Source organism: Beta vulgaris, chromosome 8 (assembly GCF_026745355.1).
Source record: "Beta vulgaris subsp. vulgaris cultivar EL10 chromosome 8, EL10.2, whole genome shotgun sequence".
NCBI lineage: Eukaryota > Viridiplantae > Streptophyta > Magnoliopsida > Caryophyllales > Amaranthaceae > Beta > Beta vulgaris.
This window is the reverse complement of record NC_079209.1, coordinates 55857040-55883269: the sequence shown is the minus strand read 5'-3', so window position 1 is coordinate 55883269 and position 26230 is coordinate 55857040. Positions and strand designations below refer to the sequence as shown.

At 35.1% G+C, this 26230-nt stretch overlaps 3 protein-coding genes across 3 annotated transcripts; 2 read left to right on the top strand and 1 right to left on the bottom strand.

The window, feature by feature from the left end:
* Positions 1 to 196: 196 nt before the first annotated feature.
* Positions 197 to 5240, bottom strand: LOC104902010 (LOB domain-containing protein 36). The gene is made up of 3 exons (XM_010689651.4): positions 4794 to 5240; positions 1570 to 2777; positions 197 to 972 (listed from the first exon to the last, which is right to left on the bottom strand). Exon 2 carries the CDS (start codon positions 2701 to 2703, stop codon positions 1702 to 1704), a length of 1002 nt encoding a protein of 333 aa, XP_010687953.1. The 5' UTR covers positions 2704 to 2777; positions 4794 to 5240; the 3' UTR covers positions 197 to 972; positions 1570 to 1701.
* A 9265-nt stretch (positions 5241 to 14505) lies between these two features.
* Positions 14506 to 16318, top strand: LOC104902009 (umecyanin). Its single transcript, XM_010689650.4, has 2 exons — positions 14506 to 14815; positions 15805 to 16318. Exons 1-2 carry the CDS (start codon positions 14650 to 14652, stop codon positions 16146 to 16148), a joined length of 510 nt encoding a protein of 169 aa, XP_010687952.1. The 5' UTR covers positions 14506 to 14649; the 3' UTR covers positions 16149 to 16318.
* Positions 16319 to 21951: 5633 nt separating this feature from the next.
* Positions 21952 to 24230, top strand: LOC104902008 (umecyanin-like). Its single transcript, XM_010689649.3, has 2 exons — positions 21952 to 22137; positions 23806 to 24230. The coding sequence occupies exons 1-2, from the start codon at positions 21960 to 21962 to the stop codon at positions 24159 to 24161; spliced, it is 534 nt and encodes a 177-aa protein (XP_010687951.3). The 5' UTR covers positions 21952 to 21959; the 3' UTR covers positions 24162 to 24230.
* Positions 24231 to 26230: the final 2000 nt, after the last annotated feature.

Genomic DNA, 26230 nt, shown 5'->3' with positions numbered 1-26230 from the left:
GGTCAGACGGTCTGACCCAATACTTTCACATTAATATTTTGTTTGCAATAGTGACATCTTGTCTATTTTTTGAATTGCAATGGTTTTTTCCTTTATTCCAAATAGGAACAACGAAATAAAACAGATAGATTATAGAGTATCAGATAGGCATTTAATGATTGTCAAACTTACAAATTGCTCTAAAAAATAATAGTAATCTCATGAACAAACAACATCTTTACTATTGTGTCTCTCCAAAATAAGAAACCCATAATAAAAAAACCAACACTTTTTGGGTGGTCTTCTCTCCCACCCAAAAGTTTCAAAAAAGAAAAACATTTAAAGGAAAAAAAAACAAACTATAGGCTTACTAAAAGGAAAAACAATCATAATCCGGCTCCATATATTTAACGAGTGTTTGGTTGGAAAGAAAACAAATTTTCTAAAAAGTGATTCCCTTATGAACACATAAGCTAGGGGGGCCGATATAAGCTACGGGGGCCAATATAACTAATCGCAAGTTCGGAGGGCCGAGATTTTCACCACTTTTCTATAGAAATTTGACAAGGGGAGGGGGGCCATGGCCCCTGTCAAAACCCCCTGGCTTCGCCCATGCCTTATTTTCATTCTAAAGGGTGGAAAATAATTTTCCAAATGAAAGAAAGTAGTTCATCCAAGGATTGGAAAACATTTTCGTTATTTAAAGAAGGCGCGTCACATCTAACTTCCATACTTTCCATCCTCACCTTCCTCTTTCCTTCTTCGTTTCATTTGCACTTCTAGATTCCTATGCATAGAGGTAAACTAAGGAAAACAAATCTACAATTGTATGTTTAAAAAAGAATTTTTCTGGAAATCATTTCTCGTTAAAAATGTTTTCTATCCAACCAAACAGATACTCAACCACTAACTGTTTTCACCTTTTCCACTGTCATAATAATCTCTTCCTTGTATAAATAAGATGTTGGAGTTCATAAGCATGCACGAACTGAGCTGCATTAACAAAAGCAAAACAAACGCCAGATAATATTAGATTAGCATGCATTAGTTTTTGAGTCACATTATTGTAGAATTTGAACAAAAAATCAAACATTAATAAACACAAGATTAGAGCCAATTTACAGCAAAGATAACAGAGAACTCTAGTCAAAACAAAACAGAATGGTAGATGCTGAGCTCTCACGGCCCGTTTGGTTGTTGGTCATAAATGGTGGTAATGGGAATGAATTTGTGTGTAAATTTTGTGAAAAATATCTAGTCAAAACAAAAGCAAAACAAAACAGAATGGTAGATGCTCAGCTCTTATAGTCCAAACTCTAAAATGATTAGTATATCATGCAAAATTTTCACCCTTCCATCCTGTTTGTCTCTTCTCTCACCCCAACAAAATCCAAATACTTCCATTTTCTTCCAATTCTCAAAAATATGCTTTGCATTTTACATAAAACAGGCAAAATGCTCTTTCTATCACCATCGATCTCGTAATTACGAGCTAATATTCATCAATAAGAAGGTGCAAAAATTGGAAACATACAAATCTACAAAATACAGCAAGAGATTGAGAGAGGAGAAAGAGAGAAAAGAAGTTACCTTGGGACTGCAGTTTGTTGAAGAGTTGAGCTTGTAGGAACTACTAAAAGCAAAAAAAAATATGCAAAGGAACACCAAAATGAGTATTCTTTAAGTGTCTCCTCTCTAACAAGCAGGAACAATAGTCCTACCCTATTCGCTTCCGGCCTGCTGCTGCTGCTGATTATGTTCATGATGGTGAAGAAGATGTTGATGACTAATAGAACCTTGCTGCTGCTGCTGATTATTTTCATGATGAGGAATCCCCTGAGCCACTTCTCCCATTCCTGGCTGTTGTTGGGTTGTTACTGGCTGCTGAAGAAGCAATAGCTGCCCTAGTGACTCAGCTCCTTGTTGAGGCTGTTGTGTTTGAATATGATTATACCCATTGTGATCAAATGTGGTCGCCCCAAGAGCCAACGACGGTGATGTAGCTGCCGATGCAGACCCCACTTGATTGAACTCACCTCCGTCACCACCTACAACCATTGTCCCCTCGTACAAGTCACTGCTACCATTAAACCTCATAAACTGCTGCTGTTGTTGTTGCTGCTGCTGTTCCCAGTTCCTCATCATCTCCTGCTCATCTTTCACAGTCAATGCCGCCAGCTGCTGCGACTCAATTAATTGCTGCTGCTGTTGCTGAGCATCTCTGATTACCAACTGTGTTCCACCACCACCATGAGATGGGCCTGCAACAACCCCGGTAGGAATACCCATCATGGGGCCCATATTGTACTGTTGCTGCATCACATTAACAGCCGAGGTGGAAGCTGGGTTGGCATAACTGGGTTGAATCATAGGCATAAGTGCAGACGGCCCAACGTAAGTGGCTAATTCTTTCTTAGCTGTATAAAGGTCAGTCTGAACTTGCTTCAGTCGTTGCTGCAAGAGGGAGATGAGGCCCACACAACCATACACGGGGTCACGCAGCCTTGCCTCCGCCTCGTATGCTAACGAATTCACCACATCCTCCCGCTGTGCGGCATTCAATTCGTTCAGGAGCTTCGCCACATTGCTAGCACCAAACACCTTGTGAACATTAGCAAATCTCTGGGGTTGATCTGGAGGAAAGTATGGCGCAAACACGCATTCTTGCGTACATTTCCTTCTTAGAAACTTGCACGCCGCACATGGTGAATTTGACGATGACATCTCTAGCAACCTCCCACCTTACCTTCAATTTCTTTTTTCCTTATCTTTCTCTTTTGTAATATTTGCGTCAAATGCTATCAAAAAGGCGAAAAATAGATACTGTAAACAATCAGGATAATAATGAACTATTGACTGGAATCAAATTGTAATAGAATGATTGAGAGGAAGAGAGAGAAAGAAAAAAAAAAAAAAAGGGAGAATCACACAGCACTTTCATTCATTCTCTTACTACCCTACAAAAGAAAGGTTCAATTTCAGGTTTTGTGTAATATCTTTGAAGATTTTACTAAGTAAATTATTTTATATTCACACTTAATTGATTAACTTATTTGCATAGCAATTCATAAACACTCCTAAATTAGAATCTTAAGTTTATGGAACAAAATTAAAGCTCTGAAAAGGATTTTGTGTTATTATCATTTGACTCAACCTTGCTAAGTCTTTAAGACAAACTTTTGTTATGAACTTAAGTTTTTATACTAACTAATCTGTACTCTCTGGATAGAAGACCATAAAAAAATCTTAGAAGGTTTTATTTTTGTCACATTTTGGTAACTGTGACCAATAATTATTTTTTCATATAATTATTAACAATTGCAAGCTGTTATTTTTATGAAGTTCTTTTGAGAGGTAGCAAATAAATAATGTTGAAATATTTGTAGTATCTCCGTTTCTTTTTAATTTACTTACTTCACTTTACTAGGGAACAAAAGAGAAACTACAAAAAAAGTATGAGAAAGAAACCGAAAAGGTGGAGAAAAAAACCAAAAAGTAAAGGAGATGACCTAAAAAGTGGGTTAAATTATGCTACCATAAAAGTAGATGACATGAGTGGAAAAAGAGGAGAAAGTAGATGACATGTTACTAGCAATAGAAAAAGCAGCGGCGTGTAGATTTATAAAACAGACGAAAAAGAAAAGTATGTAAATAAAAAGAAAAGTAGGGAATAACAAATAAGACCCTTATACTAACAAAATTTCCAAACATATGATTTCTAAGAAAAACACAACCAAAGTACACAAATAACTAGATGTGATTAGCTTTCATCCCCAGGCCAAAGCCTCCATACTCACACGAGCATCTAAAACTAGGTGTTCCCTCTCACATTATTTTTTTGCACATTTTACATATTGCTCATTTGAGCAGAGTATGTGACAAGTGAGTAAAGAAGTGTGTGAAGTACATAGTTCTAAGTGCTTCCGACAAAACATGATAACTTGTACTTAGAGTCTTAGACCCCGAATTAACTAATGCATGCACCAAGTGATTCAATTTGCATCCTCATCCACGAGTATGAGATCGAGTGCATAATAAATGAACTCTTAAGTGACCAACACCGTCTTAGAGATTAATCTAGAAAATTCTAAAGGTTTAATGAAAAATGTGAGAAAAATATGTAATGTGTATCTATAATTATCTTGTGAAAAATCTAAGATATTTGTATTTGAAAGAAAAATCTAGAAATAGGATACAACAACTATAAATTTGTAATATGTGCATGAGTTGGAGAGGGAGCCAAACAAGTAAGCTCCACACAAGATATTAGGAAAGGTAGAAACAAAGGATTCTACCGGAGTGAATGAGAGACATGAGCTCTCACAACACGCTTGTACAATTAATTATCAATGAAAATTCAATTTTATGGTACTATTCGGGTCCATCAAAACTTCCGTGTGCGCCACAAATTCTATCACACAATTACAAAAAAGCTAATTTTATTCCAATAACGATTTCGCACCCGTCGCGTACATATAAGGCTATATTGTTGCGTTACCAAAAAAACAATATTGCGTCAGATCACGAGATTAATGTTTTAATCTGGTTTGTACAGCGATTCTCGTTGCCAAAACGAAAACAAAACTAGACAACATGAAATCGACGATTATCTTAAAATCCAACAACCGACATTAATAATAATGATCAAACAATATTCAATCTGGTTTTAAAAATAAACATTTCTATTCAAATTCAAAACAAATGCAAGGATTCAATCGTAATCAACAACTTATAAAATCACGCAAACTTGATTACTACTAATTAACATAAAATTAAATAAAAAATTATAAAATAAAACTAATTAGAAATTTTACCTCAATGTAATACCGCTGAATTATCGCAATAAAAACCCTAGAAATCAAGTGAATACTGCAACATTAATCGACGATTGAGTCTGCAAAAAAATGAAACTTTTAGCGAAAATGAGATTGTGAGAGATGAGAGAGAATGAGAAGGATTTTCAGTTAAGATCCATATTAACTATTTTGAAGGTAAGCTTATGACACAAGAATTTTGAGAAATTTCATGGCTTTTAGTCAGCGCATTTTGTGGCACACGCATGCACTTCAGTTTTTTTTTTTTTTTTTTTTTAAAAAAAAAAAATTCTAACCATGTTGACTTAATTTTTTCTAGGAGAATGAAATAATAATTCATTAAAACTAACTTATACCAATTGAAATTACAGTTGGTCTTGTAAGAAATCATCTAACAAGGTCCAAGCCCAATATTAAGAGAAGAACATGGCGCCTTTGTTTTATAGAATGACTAGTTTAATCTATTTAGGAATTAGGTTAATCTATTTCGTGACCGGTTTAATCTATGCAATAATGACATTTTTTAATCTATTATTCAGTGACTAGTTTAATCCATTTAGTGACTTGTTTAATCCGTTTGGTAAAACTACCGAGTTATGTTTTTGAAATTATTTGTTGTAGTTCGATACTCAATAAGAGAAGGAAGGAGAAGAGAAGAGATGACTAGAATAGTGTTGGGTTAGTTATAGTGAAATGGAATGGGCTTATTAATAAAGATTTGTCTTAAGTTCGTCTAATTTTATGCTAAAAATAGATATGTTAAAATTAGACCGCTTATTCTAATAATTTGTGTTGAAATTAATTTATGTGGAGTGGAACACATTTTTATATTTCAAATCTATTACTTCATAATGTTAACGAGACTATGTGTCCTTAGAAGCCTTAAAAAAGTTTTTACCTTTAAGGGGTCGTTTGGTTCATATAATGGTATGGGTTTGGAATCAAGAATGAAATCAAAGTGGTATGGGTTTGGAACTTGATACTTAATACCTTGTGTTTGGTTTCATTTAGGAATGAAAAATCTTCTTTTATTTGATACCTAGAGGTAAGGTATGAGCCATACCCACCTCCCCCCATGGGTTTCTAAACCCCATACCTTATGGGTTTGAGGTATGGGTATAAAATTTAGAAATAAATTAAACAAACACTAGGTATATATGGATTTTGTTCATTCCAAACCCATACCTCATACCTAAAACTAGTGAACCAAACACCCCCTAATAGGCTAATACATATAACAAGATGGTATGAAGATTTTATTGTCAACTATTTATAAATATTATTCTACCAATTTGAACTCTTTTTATTTTTTCAATCATTTTTAAACTTTTCGATTGGTTTCAACAACGTAAATGTATAACATACAACAATTCGGAACATTGCTCGTGATGCATAATTTTTGTTTTGTAAGAACTATCCACAATTTCACATACTAAATAGTTTGTACTACTATTTTCTTATTCTCTGTTTGGAATTTTTTCGGGATGATTGATTGACCAAAACAAAGTTTGCTAATTTAGAAGTATCAACAAATAGTCCCATCAAACAGCCAAGAAGTTCATATGGTTTACTTTGTCTAACCAATAATTAGGAGCATCTTTTTATAATTATAACTAGTTATTAGGCCCGAGCTATGATTCGGGTAAGAAAAATTTCATTTATTAATATAATACTTTATGATAATAACACTAAATACAACTTAGTCTAGTGGTTAAAACTTTAGTATATGTACTTGAGGTCTCGAGATCAAACCATATACTATGCAAATTCTTAATTTTATTATTGTACATGAATGATGAATTACATGAATTATAACTCTTTAGAAAGAGCGTCACGTGGCACAATTTCTTGTTTTCACATGTCTTTTAATATATTTGTTTAAATTTTGGCACCATAATCAAATATTTGATCGAGCAATGAAATAATGCCCCCACTAATAAGTAATAAAGCTAATACGTACCAATTGTATCTTTCTTGAAATGTCAACGTTATTTTTATTTTGTTTTGGCTGAGCTAGTAAGGCAATCGGACAAACTAAACTACTTCTCTCCCTAAATCTTCCAATCCAATTCTTTTTAAATATATTCAATTCTATAGGAAGAGTAAATGACCTTCAACTTTTGTACTAACATTGTCACAAAATATTAACCCACATGGCCACATGGCCCACATATGACTTCATGAATCATTATCATAACTCTTAATTTTGCCATAAATTGATAGAATTGGTATAAAGTTGAAATGTTGATTAATATCACTAGATCAAATGCTTCTTCCGTTTTCAAATACATGTAACATTGACAGATGATACGTAAACCAAGGAGGAGGATCGAGAGTTTAATCTGACACATGTACATAGATCAAATGCTTCTTCCTAGATAGTAGTTCTTTAGCCTACCTTGATACTGTTGTTATTTGGAGTCATCCCTCTTCGAAAATACCCAACTTATCAAAAAAAAATAAAAATAAAACAATTTTCTTTTTATAAGAATTTTCTAATAAGACAAACGTTACAAGTACTATAAAACATGTCAAAAAGAATATGTTGCTTGTGTTTTTGTTTTATCAAAAAGTTAGGTGGTGTGTTTGGTTGCCAGCAAAAATGAGAGAGGAGAGAGATTCTAGAGAGAGAAAAAAGGAATTTCAATGGACCACAGTCAAACACTCAAAAAATAGATCGGTGCAAATCCAGGCTCGTCGAACATGTTTCATCAACCATCTTCCATCATCGATAACCATTGCTGAAATATCTCAAATTTTCCGAACTCACGGAGCCATAGAGAATGTACTCATACCTGCTTTCCAGAAAAACCCAGACCATATCTTTGCTTTTGTCAAGTACCGTTTTTCACAATCGATGAGCACAGCTTTAAGAGATGAGCATGGGAAGATAGTTAAAGGGTCTAGAATTACAGTGCACCTAGCAAAATACGATAAGCCCACACCAACCATTCCTCAAAACCACAAACCCCAAACCACCAAAATACAGACCTTCATCAACCATACCATAACCAAACAAAAATACCAGAAAACAAACTTTCGAGACAACCGAACCTACAAGGAAGTGGCGAATCCCAGTACTCAGTCAAATGAAGAAACCCATCCAAACCAAAAAACAAAAACCTCATACTCACACCATGTTCCAACTAAGGAAAAAGATAACCCACAAAAAGTACACCTAGCAGAAGTTAGGCCAGAAGTGATCCTGATCAAACCAAATCCTTCTAGACATCGAATAATGAGCTCAAGATGTCTGGGTGAAAGCACGGAACAAGCCCGGAATTCGATGAAAGAAATAGATGAGAATGGAGAGTATGCAGCCGCAATTGATGGAGAAAGGTGCAAGGAGAATGATGAGCTATTGCTAAGAAGCGCCATTGGTATTACTGACTCGTTAGTATCTTCGGAGTCAATAATGGAACATATACTAGCAGAAGGAGTCAATTGCATTACAATAAAAGCAATGGGAGGAATGCAACATCTCATAATATTCGAGACGATAGAAGATAAACAAAACGTAATAGAATGCAAATGGCTAGAAAGGTGGTTCATCGAAATTCGAAACGTAAACAAACATAGTGCAGCCCTATGGAGAGAGACATGGGTTAACATATATGGGACTCCACTCATAGCTTGGGGTTATAGGAACTTCCATAAGATAGGAAGTATATTTGGGAGGGTAAAATCGATCTCATATGGGGAATATGACTGTGCTCACATTTTAATCATCACTGATTGTCTTTTTGATATCAATTGCAAAATTCAACTGCAAATAGATGAGGTGAACTATTCCATATACATATCAGAAAAACATCAGGTCATAAGTCAAAGGTCCAGCTCATGCAAGGATGATAAAGAATCAGAATCAGAAGAAATCCCAGCAAAAAAAAAACAAATAGTACCAGGTAAGTCTTCCATCCTTGAGAAATCATGCTCTAATGATGAGGAGATAAAAAGCCAGTATGGAAATGACGTGTGCAATATTGAAAATCTAAAACGTCATAATCATGAAACGTCACACTTCCCACCAACTCTCTCAAAAACTGAAACCGAATTAAAAAACCTAGAAAACCAGAAGTTGGTCCCACTTGACATTATCACAAATGACAGAGAACATAATCATGACCCCAATGAAAATGTTGCAATAGAAAGTATGGACCTAGTCATTGGGTCATCAGAAGAATGCAAAATGTAGTCACCAATTAGAATGCAAACCAATCAGGAAAAGAGCCCAACACAAAATAATCACCCAACCAAAAGCCCAATACACAGCAGTATACTGAAACAGCCAATCCCATTAGAGAAACAGATGTCGCCCATCCAACTAAAAAACAAATATGAGCCACTTCTCAAAAACAACAAAACAAATTCCAACTCCGCAACATCATTGGGCTCATCATCTTGCTCAGGACCTATTTTTCCACCTGGGTTTGAGCATTTCGTACCAGTCCATACAAGGATAGAAAAAGAAAGAAAGAGAAGGAAAAAAATGGAAAAAAAAAGGAAATTGAAGAGAGAGGTGTCAAACGCTCAAAAGGCAGAGTCTCTCTCCTCACCTAGTAAGAAAGTGAGCTCAATTCACATTGATGACGTGATAAAAATGGCAGAAAGCATTGGGGTCACCTTCAATGGGTCAGTCTCTGAACTGAAAAAAAGAATTGTTTCAATTCTGAATGAGCAAACGCAGAACTGGGAGGCTAACTCTTAGTTTCTTGCCCAGCAACTCATAACAACAGTGTTAATAGATGATGATGATTTCGTGGAATATCAGGGGTCTAACAGCAAGACCCAAGAGATCCTCACTCAGAGAGATGATAGCCCAACATGACCCCATTTTTGTGTGCATTCAAGAAACGAAAATGAATGAAATAAATAAAAAAATGGTGAGAACTTACTGGAAAGCAGAGGAAGTGGAGTGGATCTTTAGTCCATCTGAAGGTAACTCAGGAGGAATTATAACATTGTGGAACAAAAGCAGGTTTGATATGAAACACAGTAACATTGCCAAATCCTGGATTGCGATCAGTGGTTGTCTCATTACAGCAAATTATGAATGCACAATCATTAATGTATACAACCCATGTGACGTTACAGAAATAGCGGAAGTATGGAGAGAGATTCTGGAGTTCCAGAAAATCACGGAGCTTCCATGCCTCATCATTGGTGACTTCAATGAAGTTCTCAATGCAAATGAAAGAGGTAGTCTCTTATTCTCCCAAACAGGTAGTACTGACTTTCAAAATTTTGTGCAGGACTCTCACCTTCTTGAGATAAAGTCATCAAGTGGGGGCTTCACCTGGTTTCGAGGCAACTCAAGGAGTATTCTCGACAGAATGTTTGTGAATCCAGAATGGATTACAATGTTCCCTACTCTCAGTGTTTCACTCATGCAAAGGAGGCTATCGGATCACTGTCCACTGTTGGTCCATACTAATGAACAAAATTGGGGACCGAAACCTTTTCGGTTTCAGAATTGCTGGCTCACGAATCCGGAATGCCTGAAGATTGTGAAAGCGGTGTGGCAAGAATCTGAAGCTCTACGCACTAATGAAAAACTGAAAGAAGTAAAGAAGCGGCTCAGGTCCTGGAACCACAATGATTTTGGCAACATTGACGCAAGAATTAAGAAGCTTGAAACTGAAATACACCATCTGGACAGCATCAACAACACAAGAGATCTTGATTCTCAAGAGCTTGATGATCGTAAAAAAGCTCAAGTGGAATTATGGCAGTGGATGAAAAGGAGGGAGATGTATTGGGCGCAAAACTCGAGAATTATGTGGCTCAAAGAGGGTGATCGCAACACTAGGTTCTTTCATGCAATAGCCTCGAATAAAAGAAGGAAAAACTCAATTGTTAGTGTGGAGATTGATGGACAGAAAATTAATGAGCCTTCTCGCATCAAATGGGAAGCTACAGCATATTTCAAAAAAATATTCCGGGAGGAGCATAACAGCAGACCATTCTTTGAAGGTTTGAATTTTAAACGTGTGTCTCAAGAACAAGCAAAGCAGTTAACACTTCCCTTCTCATGTGAAGAAATAGACGAAGCCGTATCCTCATGTAACTCGGACAAGGCTCCGGGACCGGATGGATTTAATTTTAAATTCATCAAAAGTGCATGGGAGATAATTAAGTATGACATATATGAGATGGTCAGCAAGTTTTGTGACTCATCGAACCTGCCTCAAGGATCAAATGTGGCATACATTGCGCTCATTCCAAAAGTGGACAACCCGGTATGTTTCAAAGATTATCGACCAATAAGCATGGTCGGATGCCTTTATAAGATAATTGCAAAGTTGTTGGCAAAGAGGTTACAAAAAATAATGAGCTCGCTCATTGGACCCCTTCAATCCTCTTATATTGAAGGACGACAAATCCTAGATGGAGCATTAGTAGCCGGTGAAGTAATTGATTCATGCAAGAAGAGCGGTAGTGAAGCCATCCTTTTTAAACTAGACTTTCACAAAGCATATGATTGTGTATCATGGAGCTTTCTCAAATGGATTTTAGAGCAAATGGGATTTCCGGAGAAATGGCGCCATTGGATAGTAACGTGTGTCACAACGGCATCGGCTTCAATCTTGGTAAATGGATCCCCTAGCACACCTTTCAAGCTTAGAAGAGGCTTGAGACAAGGAGACCCGTTGTCTCCCTTTCTATTTGTCCTCATTGGGGAAGCACTAAACCAAGTAATATTGAAGGCAACAAATTTGGGGATGTGGAGCGGAGTGGAAGTATGCAGAAATGGAATAAAGATCACGCATCTCCAATATGCGGATGATACACTAATTTTTAGTGATGCAAAATTGGAGTCCCTAAAAAACATCAAGATGGCGCTCATTCTCTTTCACCTCGCTTCGGGACTTCAAGTGAACTTTCATAAAAGTTCAATCATCGGAATAAACACATCTAAGGAGTGGCTCAATGACGCCGCAAATTCCCTTCTTTGCAAAACGGGGGACATCCCATTCACCTATTTGGGGTTGCCCATAGGTGGAAATTTACATCGATTACAATCATGGGAACCAATCATCAACAAAATTTCAATGAAGCTAGCAACATGGAAAGGGCGCATGCTTTCGATTGGAGGAAGATTAACATTAATCAAATCATCATTGTCCAATCTTCCTCTATATTTTATGTCGCTATTTCCCATCCCCAAAGGAGTTATTGAGAAGATAAATAAGATCACTAGACAATTCCTATGGTCTGGCAACACTGAAAAAAGGTCTCTTCATCTTGTATCTTGGGAAATAGTGCAGCTACCAAAACAAATGGGGGGACTAAGCATTGGCAACATACTTCACAGAAATATAGCAATGTTATCAAAATGGATTTGGCGCTTCCTTAGCGACCCATCCCCTCTATGGTGCAAAGTAGTTCGCGACAAATACAAGTACCCAGCCTCTGTGACGATAATGGAATTTAAAATACCAAAGTCAGGTGGCCCGTGGCGGCATATTTGCGCTGCCATCTTTCAACAAGCAAGTGTGAAAGAATTGCTATGCAAAGGTATTCGCAAAAACATTGGGTGCGGCTCTCAAACGAGATTTTGGCATGAGTCTTGGCTTTCTTCCTCACCCCTAAAATTTGAATTTCCTAGATTATTTTCAATAGCAACTGATCCGAATGCAACAGTAGCCTCTCTTGGGTTCTGGGAAGGATTCAATTGGATGTGGAGTTTTTCGTGGAAAAGGGCTCTAAGGCCTCAAGATGTCGAAGAAAAAACCAATTTGGATAATATTCTGCAGCAAGTTTGTCCATCCAAGCAGGCCCAAGATCAATTAATTTGGGCCTTCTCCAAATCAGGTTCATTCACGTCAAAATCAGTTGCAAAAGAACTTGATATGCTTCGCCCATCTTCTTCTCTCCATGATGCAGTCAAAGGTATATGGGTAGGGCTAGTGCCTCACAGGATTGAATTATTTGTATGGCTGGCCTTGATGGGAAAAATAAACACTCGAAGCAAGCTAGCAGCCCTCGGAATTATACAGAGCAACTGCAATATATGTCCTTTATGCATGATTGAAGCCGAATCACCCGAGCACCTTTTGCTTCACTGCAGCGTCGCATCTCAGATATGGTTATGGTGGATTGAATTATGGCAGATTTCATGGGTTTTCCCTTTCAGTCTGAAGGATGCTTTCTCACAATGGTGTTGGCCAAAAAAATCACCTTTCTTCAAGAAGGTATGGTCTGCGGTTTATTTCATAATATTATGGACTTTATGGAAGGAAAGAAATCAACGCATTTTCACAAATCAGTCCTCATCAATCAAGATCATGAAAGAGATGGTTCTTCTAAGATTGGGTTGGTGGATATCGGGTTGGGAAGAAAATTTCCCGTACAACCCTATGGATATTATGCGAAATCCGGCTTGCTTGCAATGGTCCAGTAATTTGGAGATAAGTAAAGCAAATCACATCGGCAAAAATGACGTGATATGGTTCCCCCCTGCTTCTCACACAATAAAATGGAATGTTGATGCGTCAGTTCATACCTTCAAATCTCGCTCTGCAATCGGGGGAGTATTAAGAAATCATTCGGGCAATTTCATGTGTTTGTTCTCATCTCCCATACCTTTTATGGAAATTAACAGTGCAGAAATTCTGGCAATATTTAGAGCAGTGAAGATAACCTCATCTAACAAGGATCTAAAAGGGGTGAAATTGATTATTGAATCTGACTCAAAGAACGCGGTCCTATGGTGTAATAGTGACTGTGGAGGTCCGTGGAATTTAAACTTTCAATTGAGTTTTATCAGGAACGCTCGCAAAGGAGGGCTTGAATTAATGATTGTTCATAGAAGTCGAAGTGCAAATGTAGTAGCGGACTCAATGGCGAAGCAAGGTCTTCATAGAAAATCCGAGTTCATTGCGTGGATGTGAGTGCTTTGAACATTAATTCTTAGCATGCTGCAGGAAGAATTCGAAGGGAGGAAATCAGGAATGAAGAAGTGTGAAGTCGTGGTGTAGAATCTTGCCAGGCTGGGCCCATCAAGCCAAAAGGAACTCATGGATTTCAGAATGTTGTGGAATCTCAAATCTCAAATCAGTAGAGTATGGTAAAATTGGAATCACAGTTGTAGGAATTTGTATGCAGCAGTAGTTGTTTGTGGGAAGAGTCTTTATCAAGACTTGACCTCCTTTCATGTATTTGGATTTGGAATATTATACTGTAATGTGTTTGTTTTTGAAGCCTTTTAAGGATGGAAAACCCCCTCTCCTCCGGGTGTGATTATTCACTATAAAAGTTTTCTCCTTCTGAGGAGGAATACCTGGGTTGAGTTGAGGTCTTCTATTCCTTGGTTATGAATTAATAAAAGAAACTAAATTATCAAAAAAAAAAGAATATGTTGCTTGTATTAAGAAGCATATATAGCTAGTAGATCTTTACAAACATCATCATTTTTATAATTTCACTACAATACAACTATATTAACAATAGATGAAGATTGAAAAACTAATCCTAAAAGCTAAAATTAACCAACTATTTTTAGATGGAGAAATAATTTTAATTTGTCCTCTCTTTAATAATATAGATTTAGTGGAGCCCAAATCTTATAGTAGTTGGCATTTAGTAAGTAGTAATGAGCAAAAGCTATTATATTACTTTAAGAATTGATCAAGTCGTCCAAAAAAGCCTAAACCAAGTCCATCATACATGCATGGTGGTATCCCAATAACTTTTGAAACATAGCAAAATTCAGTTATATATACATATAATGAGAAAATCATCATAATCATCACCCAATTAGGCCAAAGGGGAGATAGATTTGCTTTTCTTATCAAGGCAAAAAGGGGAGACTTTGAGAACACAAAAGAGGTCAGCAAATACATAGAGGGAGAAAATGGCAAAAATGTTTATTGTTGCAGCAGTGATAATAATGGTAATGAAGGGCATAACTGCAGAAACAATTAATGTGGGAGATGCTAATAGATGGATTAATCCTCCCTCACCTGAATTATATACTTCTTGGGCTGCCGAGCACACTTTTGCTGTTGGTGATGTTCTAGGTAATCACTACAATATTATTCCTTGTTGATAACTATCATTGATATTTGATGCTATATTATGATCAAATGACTCTTAACCCATGAAATATTCTTGTGATGTTGAAGTAATATGCAATTGATTCCGAATAGAGGTGATCATGGGTTGGGTCGGAGTTTGGCCAAAAAAGTGGTTCGTTTCGGCCCAAAGCATCGGGTTGAAATTCTTTCCCCAAAACCCATTAATTTGTCCTGGCCATTCTTGGGCCGGGGCAAAAATAACCTACTTTTTCATATTTAAGTCGCTTGTGACCCTATATTCTGCCTACAAAATCGGGTCAGGCACATCTTGATTACCTCATGTTCCAAAGCTAAGGTAACATGTGTGGGTATTGACTCTTGAAGAACGTGTAATTACACTTGGATGTATCTGCACCCATTGACACATGTCTTTGACACATTGGCATGTGTTGGTAGACTTTCAAATTCGAAAATTGAGATTGACCGACCTTGACCCGATCAACAAAAGATAAATAAAGATCACAAAATCCCATTGCATTTGGTTCAAGCAAAAACGAACCCTTCACACCTATAGATCCGAAACTAATCCAACCATTTTCCACGTTTAGTAGTCCCCTTATAAATTTGTATTTAGAGGTGGCAATCTCTAATATGATAATATAAAGTAAACAAACGTGACAAAATTATTAAGAGAAACTTGAACCAACAAAACACAAATACAAAATCAAGTCTAACATACCCTAGTTTGTTCAATTTGTAATATTGTGCAATCACTGTACCTTTTTTCAAAAAAAAAAATCATATACTTTGTGGACATGCAAAGATTAGTACAAAACCAAACACAAACACGACCAGTTTACCAAACTAGATAAATTATATTGTAAATATTTTTAGATGACCCTTTAATCAAGGGTAACAATTAAGATTGTACAACATTAGTGGTCTAGTGGACTAGTATCATGATCTTTAATCTTTCTTTTATGTCATTGCAGTGTTCCAATTTACCACGAATTTCCACACCGTTGCCATGGTTACAGAGGCTGGTTATGATGCATGTGATGCTGGTAATGCTGTGATTCATACTGAAGGCCCAACAGAAATAACCCTTAACAGACCAGGAGAATTTTTCTTCATTTGCACCGTTGGTACACATTGTGATAATGGTCAGAAGTTCGCCATCAACGTCACTGGCACCGCCGCCGCCGCCGCCCCCGTTCCTACAAGCTTGCCGGTTGAACCTACACCCACAGATGCAGGCTCCTCACCACCTATGCCTCTCATTTCCACCTTCTTCTCTGTTTCTTTCGTGGCCTTTATAGTTGCTTTGCTATATTGATTACAATAATGATCACTTATTTGTGGATTGTTATTAGTATGGAGTATCTATTTTTTGGTGCTAATTGTTATGAAGTACTATTTAATTGTTGTTAAATTTGTTATCTTGGTTTTGTGTTTTTCCCTAATGTACAAGATCATGTACTATTGATTTTTGTTGTCATTTGCTTGGATTTTGTCAAAGCGGAATTATATTAACATTTTTTTGATATCTATAACAATTTGTTACAATTTTTTTTACCAGTATGGGGATTAATACATAGTTGATCTACATTTGTTTGTTACGAAGAGTTACATGTTTTTGTTTTGACATTGTCGAATACAAAATTTTGACTTCAAAAAGAGAAAATACAACCGTTTATAAATATACTTATATACTGATTAAATTATATTTGTGTTATTAAATTTTTATTAATTGATTTGTAGAAGTATTTAAACACTTCATTTGAATCCTATGGACTTGAGTGCTTTCCAAACCAGAAAAAGATTGTTGCATGCTAAAATATGAATTTTTAAACTACCGTATATAAAAAATAGAGTTTGCAGAAAAGAAAAGAAAAAAACATATGAAAGAGATTAAGAGAGTGTTAATGGACAATAAAAGAGAAAGAGATGAACGGTAGAGTTTGTTATAGAGAAGTTATTAACTAACAACTCACTTCTTTCTTCTATTTATACAAGATCAGCCAAGTAGACCATCATGTTCTTAGGCCTAATGTTTAGTAATAATTATATATAACTTATACACCCCTTCAAGCTGGACCTGAGTGGAGAAGGCCAAGCTTAATTGGAACAAATAGAGTGATGTTGAGCCAAAGGAAGAGCCTTAGTAAGCACATCAGCAAGTTGTTGATTGCTAGAAACATGAGCAATAGTTAAGAAACCTGTAGCAACTTGTTCACTGACATAATGCATATCACGCTTCAAACGCTTTGTCTTCCCATGAAACATAGGATTATGAGCCAAATTTTCAGCAGAAGTATTGTCACAAGATAAAGTAATAGGGAGAGGAACTTTAACTTGTAATCTCACTAGCGGCATTAGACATGCTTCTATATTCTGCTTCTGTAGAAGATTTACTCACAGTAGATTGTTTCTTTGTCTTCCATGAAATAGACCCTAGGAAAACAGCATATGCACTGAGGGATCGACCACTGAACTGACATCCACTCCAATCAGAGTCACCAAAGGCATGAACCTAAAGAGCCGCATCCGCCTTGTAATATAAACCATACTCCAAAGTACCTTTAAGATACTTGACCACATGTAATGCAACTCTTAAATGAGGAGTCCTAGGACAATGCATGAATTGACTCAAATGTTGTACTGCATATGATAAATTTGGTCTAGTAAGACCTAGATATAGTAATCTGCCAACCAGTCTTCTGTGTACATCAGGTTCTGTTAAAATATCTCGTGTTTCAGTAGAGAGCTTCAATCCAGTAGAAAGAGGAGCAATAACAGGAGAATCTTCCATATTAGTATCAACAATGATATCTTTGATGTACTTCCTTTGTGACATGAAATACCAGATGCATTTCTTGTTATTTCTTTACCAAGGAACTAATTGAGTTCCCCTAAATCTTTGATTATGAAAGCTACATCAAGAGCATGCTTCACTTCTTCAATATGATGATGTTCCTGTCATTAACATGTCATCTACATAGACCAGGATAACAAGAAATTCTCCACTGAAAGATCTAGTAAAGAGAGAATAATCTTGTGTAGACTGTGTAAAACCAAGAGATAATAAGAACTTGGTTAACTCTTTATTCCACTGTCTTAAAGCTTGTTTCAAACCATATAGAGACTTCTTTAATCTACACACTTGCCCAGACTTAGCTTTATTGTAACCAGCTGGTGGTAGCATATAGACTTCTTCATCAAGAAAACCATGTAGAAATGCATTGTTTACATCAAGCTGACACATTTTCCAATGATTCATAGTTGCCAAATCAACAACAACTCTTACAGTTGCTAACTTAGCTACAGGAGAGAATGTTTGCGTGAAATCTTGGCCAACAACTTGTTGATAACCAATGGCCACAAGTCTTGCCTTATGTCTTTCAATTGATCACCATCAGGCTTAAGTTTGATCTTAAAGACCCATTTGGAGCCATTAGCTCTCTTTCCTGGAGGCAGCATAGTTAACTCCCACGTTTCATTATCTTCGAGAGCCTTAAGCTCTTTATTCATTGCTTTAATCCAATTAGGATCATGTTTAGCCTAATTATAGTATTTAGGTTCAATAATCTGACAGGAATTCACAGCAAATGACTGTGATTCAGAATGGGAAGATGAGTTATGAGGAGGAATGTTTTTGTGAGGTAAGTAAGGGGTAACAAAATCAACCAGTTTAGTAGAAAGGATAACTGGTCTAATACTGTGTTTTATAACAAGATATGAAGAAATTTCAGATGGTGGAGAAGTATTAGAATGTGTTTGAGAAAGAGAATGAAGAGAATATGAATTATGATTCAAAGATTGATGAGCTGAAGAATTAGAATCATGAGAGAAAGAAGAATTTTGAGGTTAATTATGAAAAGAAGAATTTTGAGGTGAATGATGAGAAGAAGACTGTGTTGTAACAGTAGGAATACAGTTAGGATTATCATCACCAAATGAGGAAAGTTTAGGTGTAGGAAGAGATTGAAGAGTGTTATGTGTTTGATATGGAAAAGAATTTTCAAAGAGTATTATATCTCTTCAAACAAAAGAAGAATGACTCTCAAGATCATACTAGGCCATTTGTCCATATGGATAGTGTTGTAGCCTAAAAATCAACGGCTATGGGTGTAACACATGGCCTCATCACAGCCTTACAGGTGGCATTCTTTTGTACGTTAAGGGGCCCCCTTTTTTTTTGCCCCGGACCACCCAATATTATTCAGGAACGGCCCTGAGCATTGCGTGCACTCATACATGATACATGTATCACATATTGTACAAACGACATCCTCGTTCGCCTCATTATTATGTGTATAATTAATGTGCCTATATTGCCTTGCATTTGCAGTTTTGCACCGAACTCGGAATGACAGAATCAGAACATTGTTCCTAGGTGCACAATACAGCGTGCTTCGACGAGCTATAGAACTTATAAGCAGCGCATGTTATGGTAAGGGATGGGGAAGAGTTATGATGTCCCAAACGTAAATTTTATATATCTATATAAAAAAACCTAAAAACTATTTGTATTTTTTTTCTACAACAATTTCCCGAATATTCATTACACTTACTTTATAATCACAAAATATCTTGTACCCACTAATACATTACTCTCGATAGTCGATCTGCCATTGCTCATGCATGGTCAGGCATATACCATGCATGCATGCATGTTTTATGATATGCTTGTAGCTCGCATGGCCTTTGACATTTATGACTCCTATACCTCCCCACTTTAAAGAGCTATGAATGAGTAGTAATACATTTGCTTTTCTAATAACCAAGTTAGGTTGAGTTAAGGGTACAAAGAGGACCCAAACTATCAGGTTTTTCACCATTCATGACCTATAACTATTTTTTTCACCCTTTGGGACCTGATGACAAGAATCCGACAAGTTAACTCAACTTTAACTCACCTGAGGTTAACTAGAGCAAAAAAAAGCAAAATTAAATTGAAAAGTAACCGTTGGAATTTTTGGAACTTTAGTTCCTAAAATACAGCTATAAAAACAAACAAACACAAAAAAAAAACAATTAAGATAAAATAAATAATACTTAATATCCAAAAAGTACAAGAACACCAACAAAAATAAACTCCATTAAAAGTTTCAATCTCCATTCTCATCTTCTCCAAAGCTTAAAAAAAATGATAATTAAAACCCCAAATGAACAAGACTAATTAGATCCTTTTTTTTTAGTTTTCTGAATGAAAATGAAAAACCCCATTTGCCAAATTCACATTTATCACAAGCCCATTAGAAAAATTCGAATTTATTGCTCCATTCTTGAAGATCTAAAGAATTCGAACAACAATACAAAACAATACGACCCAAAAATAAAAACAATTCAAACAAAAAATATAAAACAATTCGAAAGAAAACCCAAAAAATCTGAACAATTCCAACTGGAAAATAAGAACAACCCCAACAAAAAATCACAACAAAAAATCACAACAAAAATCAAAACAAAAATCATACCACAAAAATCAAACATACCCATAAAAATTCGAACAATACAACAAATCCAAAAAAAAATCCACAAGAAAAAGAGAGTTCAAGAGTGAGAAAGATAGACCATACGACGAAGACCAACTTCGAGATTCATCCACATTGAACATATCTTGTGCTAAAAACCCAAAAAAACGAATTTTTGGGTTTGAAACATCTAGATTCAAACTGAAAAATTCGATTTTTGGGTTTGAACATTCTTCTTCCAATTTGAATGATTTCAGATGTTTTTTCCCAAAAAAAATGAAATCGTAAACCATAAATGGTTAACCCACAAAATAATGATCCCATTAACTCGAAAAAAACATAAATAAGCGAATTTGTGGTAAATTTTGGTAGAAATTGGTGAACAAATGAGGAAGATCTGGGAAGAAAGAATAACGGAGGAGAGAGAAAAAAAAATTGGGTTAGGGTTCTTGAGTTCTTAATTTTTTTTGGGAAAAACAACAAATGATAGCTTTTTGGGGTTTTAATTGTCAACTGGGCCCACAAGTTAACCAAGGTTAACATTTATGCTCAGAATCTCATTTTAGGTCCCAAACGGTGTACAAAAAAAGATCAGGTCCCAAACGGTGAAAAATCTGATAGTTTGGATCCTCTTTGTACCCTTAACTCAAGTTAGGTTGTTTACCCAATTTTTTATTTGTGTAAATGACGAACCTAAAATTTCAGTTTCAATGTGTCAATTATAACTCTTTAAATCGATAATTTGGGTTGCGGAGTCTGCAATTGAATGCAAATTTTTAAAGTAATTTTTCAATGATAGATTTAAAGAAAAAGATTGATAGATGGTTTTTTTTTTTAATTTGAAATGTCAAGTGATACTCCTTACCTCTACGTAGGTCTTTCTTTGGCATGACTATTATTCAAATAACAAGATCAAAAAGTGCCCTAAACTCTTTACTCCTTCTGTTTCAAAATATAAGACATTCATACTTTACGAAAATTTGCTTTAACCACAAATATCTCTCAAATACGATAAGTAAGAATTATAAAAATTATATCATCGGATTCGTCTTGAAAAAAAACTATAATAATATTATTTTTTAAAATTTTCTATCAACATAAACTGGGAGTAATTAACGGTCAAAGTTCGACCTTAGCTTAAACATCATGCGTGCCTTATATTGTAAAACGGAGGAAGTAGTTTTTGACATATTTTTCTTTCTCCACATAATTATGTCTTTTAGCTAACTGTTTAAACTCAGGTCGACAATTGACTATTTGCTTTATTATTCTTTCTAAGCTTATAAGTCAATTGTTCAATAAATCATTTAATTTTAACTACATATAGAATCCAGAATATTCATGTCAACCAAGTCCATAGATACCATACCATGCTCTTCTACATTGAGCACCCCATATCTAATACGTGGTGAGCAGCTTCATTTAGACGACAAAGTTGGCATCTTCAATATTTATTAATTCAGTATTTTTGACAGCTTATGTATAATGTATGTAGTCTATGTACACATTCTTGCATTTTCTAAAGCCGGTTATGTGTTGACGTACAAATTTATAAATTTAAACTCCAACATAATGTTGCGCATGCAAGTATACATTAAGCAAAACCAATCTAACTTTTTTTTTAAAAGGTCAAAGGAAATTTTGGAGAAATGGCAGGAACACTTTTTGAGATGGTAGCAAAATATTTAGTGGTATTATTAGCAATAACATTACTAGTTTGGGGGAATTACAACGTAAGTGCAACAGAATTTGTTGTAGGAGATGCTGCAGGCTGGAATGTGCCAGATTCACCAACAACATACTCCTCTTGGGCTTCAGAACACAACTTCTCTATTGGTGACATTCTAGGTAATAATATTTGTCAGTATATCATGCATCTAGTTTTTTTTTTTAATATTCATATTGACAAGAGTTTATTGAATAAATTTAATTTACTTTTGAAGTAAAAATAAAAATGAAAAAAAAATACATATTTGTTATTTGTATCTAGAAATTAATTACAAGTTTTCATTTTGGATTAGGGATCTAAGTTTTGTATCTTGTTCTTGAAAGTAGGGACATTGATTTCATATAGTACTATAGAAATTGAATCATCCTAGAGTAGTAAATCAGGTGTTTTTCATCACGATATGATAAATTTACACGTAACTTAAAGGTTCTTTGTGAAATTAATTTGAAAACATATAATACCATAACGATAACATATTAATTTGCCTCTCAAAAAAAAAAACATATTAATTTGAACCAAGTTTACATGTAAAAAGAAACCTATGATGAATTCATTAGGGTTTCCGACAGAAGAATTCCTTTACTCTCCCTCAATTTTTTATGTAAAAGTTTTACGTAATAGAACCTTAAACCAAGTTAGTTTCATTACCATTCAATATATTACATGTAAAGATTTTCAAGACAATCAATTTGAAAGTAGCATTTAACATATTCATAAACAAGTTTACATGTACATTAATTAAGAAACAAGTTTGTTCATGATCATTAAGAGTTTTGGAGAGAGTTATTCATTTTTCTTCCGCATATTCAGGTGTTTTTACTTTAAACTATATGAAAAGTTAAATTTGAGGACCCTTAAACAAGGCTTGTTTCATTACCATCCAAGAATCACATCTAAGAATTTTCAAATATCAATTGAGAACATGTAGCACCAAAATATATATATAGAAATAAAGTTTACTTGTGGAGAGCTTAGAATGGTTCATTTAGGGTTTTGGGAAGAGAGACGATCATTCCTTTTTCTCATCCAAATTGGAAGTGTTTATATACTTTGAATAGCGTGGAATTTACTATGTGATGAGGTTTGAAACGTTTCTTATACCATGTAAAAATATAAAAGAGGCAAAATGATCCGCCTCAACACTCTAAACTATAGCGTGGGTGTACTAATTAAAGTGAAGAGAGAAAGTGACAAGGTGAAGTGAAAAATTGTATGGTGGATTATTATATTAAAAAAAATTGTAGCACCTGGGTGGAAAAAGATGAGAAAATAGGTGGGACAAATTACTAAAAACAAATAAGCAACAGTGTGTAAATTAAAAAGAAACGAATCATAAAGGAAGGTGTATTTTACAACTCTATTAACTTTTACTTACTTTTACTCATTTTACAACAATGTTTAGATTAAAAAGAAATAACAGTGATGCAATGCATATTCATTTTATTTACGTAATACAAATTGTTACGATCCAATTAACTTTTATTAATGTACCAAGTAGTACTTGGTCTAGCGATTTGATCTGTATCTCGCAACCTTGAGGTTGTTGGATCAAACCCCACTAGAGGCACTTTGGCGGTGGGGATTTCCCTTTACCATCTCCCTACTCTCAAGGGGCCTTGCCTGCAAACTCAATCCAGATTGACATGAGCGAGGTTCCGGTTCGATTAAGGCACATTCTTCTTACCTTAAAAAAAATTTAACTTTTATTAATATACGTATGATAGTAATAAACTTAAGGTGTATTATACATTCCTATTTATTGATGGAAAGTTTGTTGAGTAAAACAGTATTCAACTTTACGAGTGGATCTCACACGGTGGCCTTAGTGAACAAGACTGCATTTGAGACATGTAATACAGACGACACAATCTCAGTCACATCTCAAAGCCCATCAAAAGTTCCCCTTCAGGAAATAGGCCAACTTCACTTCATTTGCACCATTGGTGCCCACTGTTCTTCCGGTCAAAAGCTAACCATCAATGTCTCCGACCATTCGTCGTCATCGTCGTCGTCGTCGTCGCCGCCATTACGAGCTCCAGTGTCAGCCCCATTGAGTTCATCATCACCTTCAAATCTCACCCCACTTGCTATTGTTTCCTCAGCTTCTTTTGTTTTCTTTTTGCTTGTGGATGTTCTTGTTTAACTATTTTAATTATGTTCGGAATGATAGAGTAGGTATTACTCTGCCGAGAAGGCCCCACTTAACTAATTTTATCTACTAAGATTATTGAAATACTTCCTTCGTTTCAAAATAGTTGCACCATTTGGCATTTGATCTCTATTCATTAACCAACTTTGACAAGTTTTCGCTCACTATTATATGAGAAAAAACATACTCAGGTGCGATCTTGTTAAATTCGTCTCAACGGGAGGATTCCAAATATCAACTTTTTATAATTTTTACATATACGCAATTAGAGATATTAACGTTAAAAAAAACGTCTTGAGAAACATGAAAAACAAATGGTGCAACTATTTTGAAACGGAGGAAGTATGTGAGCATGAGTTATGGATTATGTTTGGTAAAGCCTCGAACTCTCGACTCCTTACTTCATAAGTCATTATCAAACCATTATACTATGGTTTTTACTCATGACGAAATTTCAACACCAAATAATACGTCCTTTTGCTTTATTAAATTACCTTAACATCATTCCAACAACTAGTTTTCTTCTCAAAAAGAAATGTTATTCGGATTCAAGTACTCATAAATGTGAGAATAGATACGAGATATGTTCAAATGTCTAGCTTGTCTATTTTATAAAATTTTATGAAACTACAAAGTGTTCATATGATCATATTCATGTTAGAGTATCGAGGGTTTGACACGGGAATACTTTAGCTAATATACGATATCATGTAAGCTATGTTTGACAACCCACTTCAACTACCTAATACGATAAGTAGCTAAATAATTAAAGTTGTTTGAATTAATACTCTGAATTTGTTAATATATTTTGTTTTGAAAAAAAATTAATCAATACCATAAATCATGACGTAAATATTGAAATTATAGATAAAGTTTGTATAAAGTTGTTATTCGTCATATGTATTATATTAAAATTTGCCAAAATTAGCACAATATGTAAAAATGTAACTCATTCCCCTTATGAACCTAACATTGTATATTTGTCCCAATGCAAAAGTTAAGAACAGCAACAACGGTTGTATAAAGGGGCTCGGTGGCAAATTCCCAAAAGATGGAGCTACTTGCTTTACCGATGCAATAAAAGAGAGCTTGTAGGTTTGCGAAGATATGTACTTCCGCAAAGCAACTAGCTTTATCTAATGGATCATGAACCAACTACTTTTGAGGAGAGATTTGCACGTGGTGACTTGGATACAATAACATATTATAGTTTTTCCATTCATATATATTATAGCTTAAATATATTATAGTTTGAAAAATAAATGTGATAAACAAAATTACAAAGGTTATAATACAAGTGAATCTGATTTAATTTCTTCCCCAAACATCCTTAATTTCTTCTGCAAGGACAGTCAACATGAAATTGAAAAGGAGCATATGTTTTTTTTTTCAATAAAAATGCATGAATCTAACAAAACTCGACTTGGACAAGAAAATTTATCACATAGAATGAGAGTAGCAGAACACTAACCAAAGACATCTTCCCTGCCTCGTAAATAGGACTAACAATATCTTCAAATATCGGCTTATATAAACCAAACTTGTACTTCTACGTTGTTCATCCTTTCAAATTAGTCCGAACCTTCATATCTACGTTGTTCATACTAATTTTACAACCCAAAACACCAAGCATGTGATCTTTAGAATCTAATACTTTTATTATGTAATTCAAATGCTTCGTTTATCATCATCAGAGGCGGCTAAGGCCATGTGCAAGATGAGCAACTGCACAGGGCCCCAAAATATATAAGGGGGCCAATTCTATTAGTTATCCGCCAAAAAAAAAATCTAAATCTAATTACAAATATAAAGAGATTAATTTCTATTTGGTGTTTTTTTCTTCTCTTATTCTCCAAAAAGCCCCATTTATAACTCTTCCGTCTTTTTTTTCACCAAAAAAATTAATCTTTATAATTTATTTTAGCACAGAGGCCCTAATTTATGAGACGGTCCTGATCATAATTAGCAATTCTCTTGATAAAAAGTCAAAAGAAAGACCATTGACTCTCTTTTGAAGGTATAATACAGCTAATCACTCGAGCTTAAACTTTACGATAAAGATA

Coding starts and splice junctions, on each gene's coding strand:
- LOC104902010 (XM_010689651.4), bottom strand. CDS start 2,703: ATGTCATCGTCAAATTCACCATGTGCGGCGTGCAAGTTTCTAAGAAGG.
- LOC104902009 (XM_010689650.4), top strand. CDS start 14,650: ATGGCAAAAATGTTTATTGTTGCAGCAGTGATAATAATGGTAATGAAG. Junction 14,816..15,804: donor TGCTGTTGGTGATGTTCTAG/GTAATCACTACA, acceptor ATGTCATTGCAG/TGTTCCAATTTACCACGAAT.
- LOC104902008 (XM_010689649.3), top strand. CDS start 21,960: ATGGTAGCAAAATATTTAGTGGTATTATTAGCAATAACATTACTAGTT. Junction 22,138..23,805: donor CTCTATTGGTGACATTCTAG/GTAATAATATTT, acceptor TGAGTAAAACAG/TATTCAACTTTACGAGTGGA.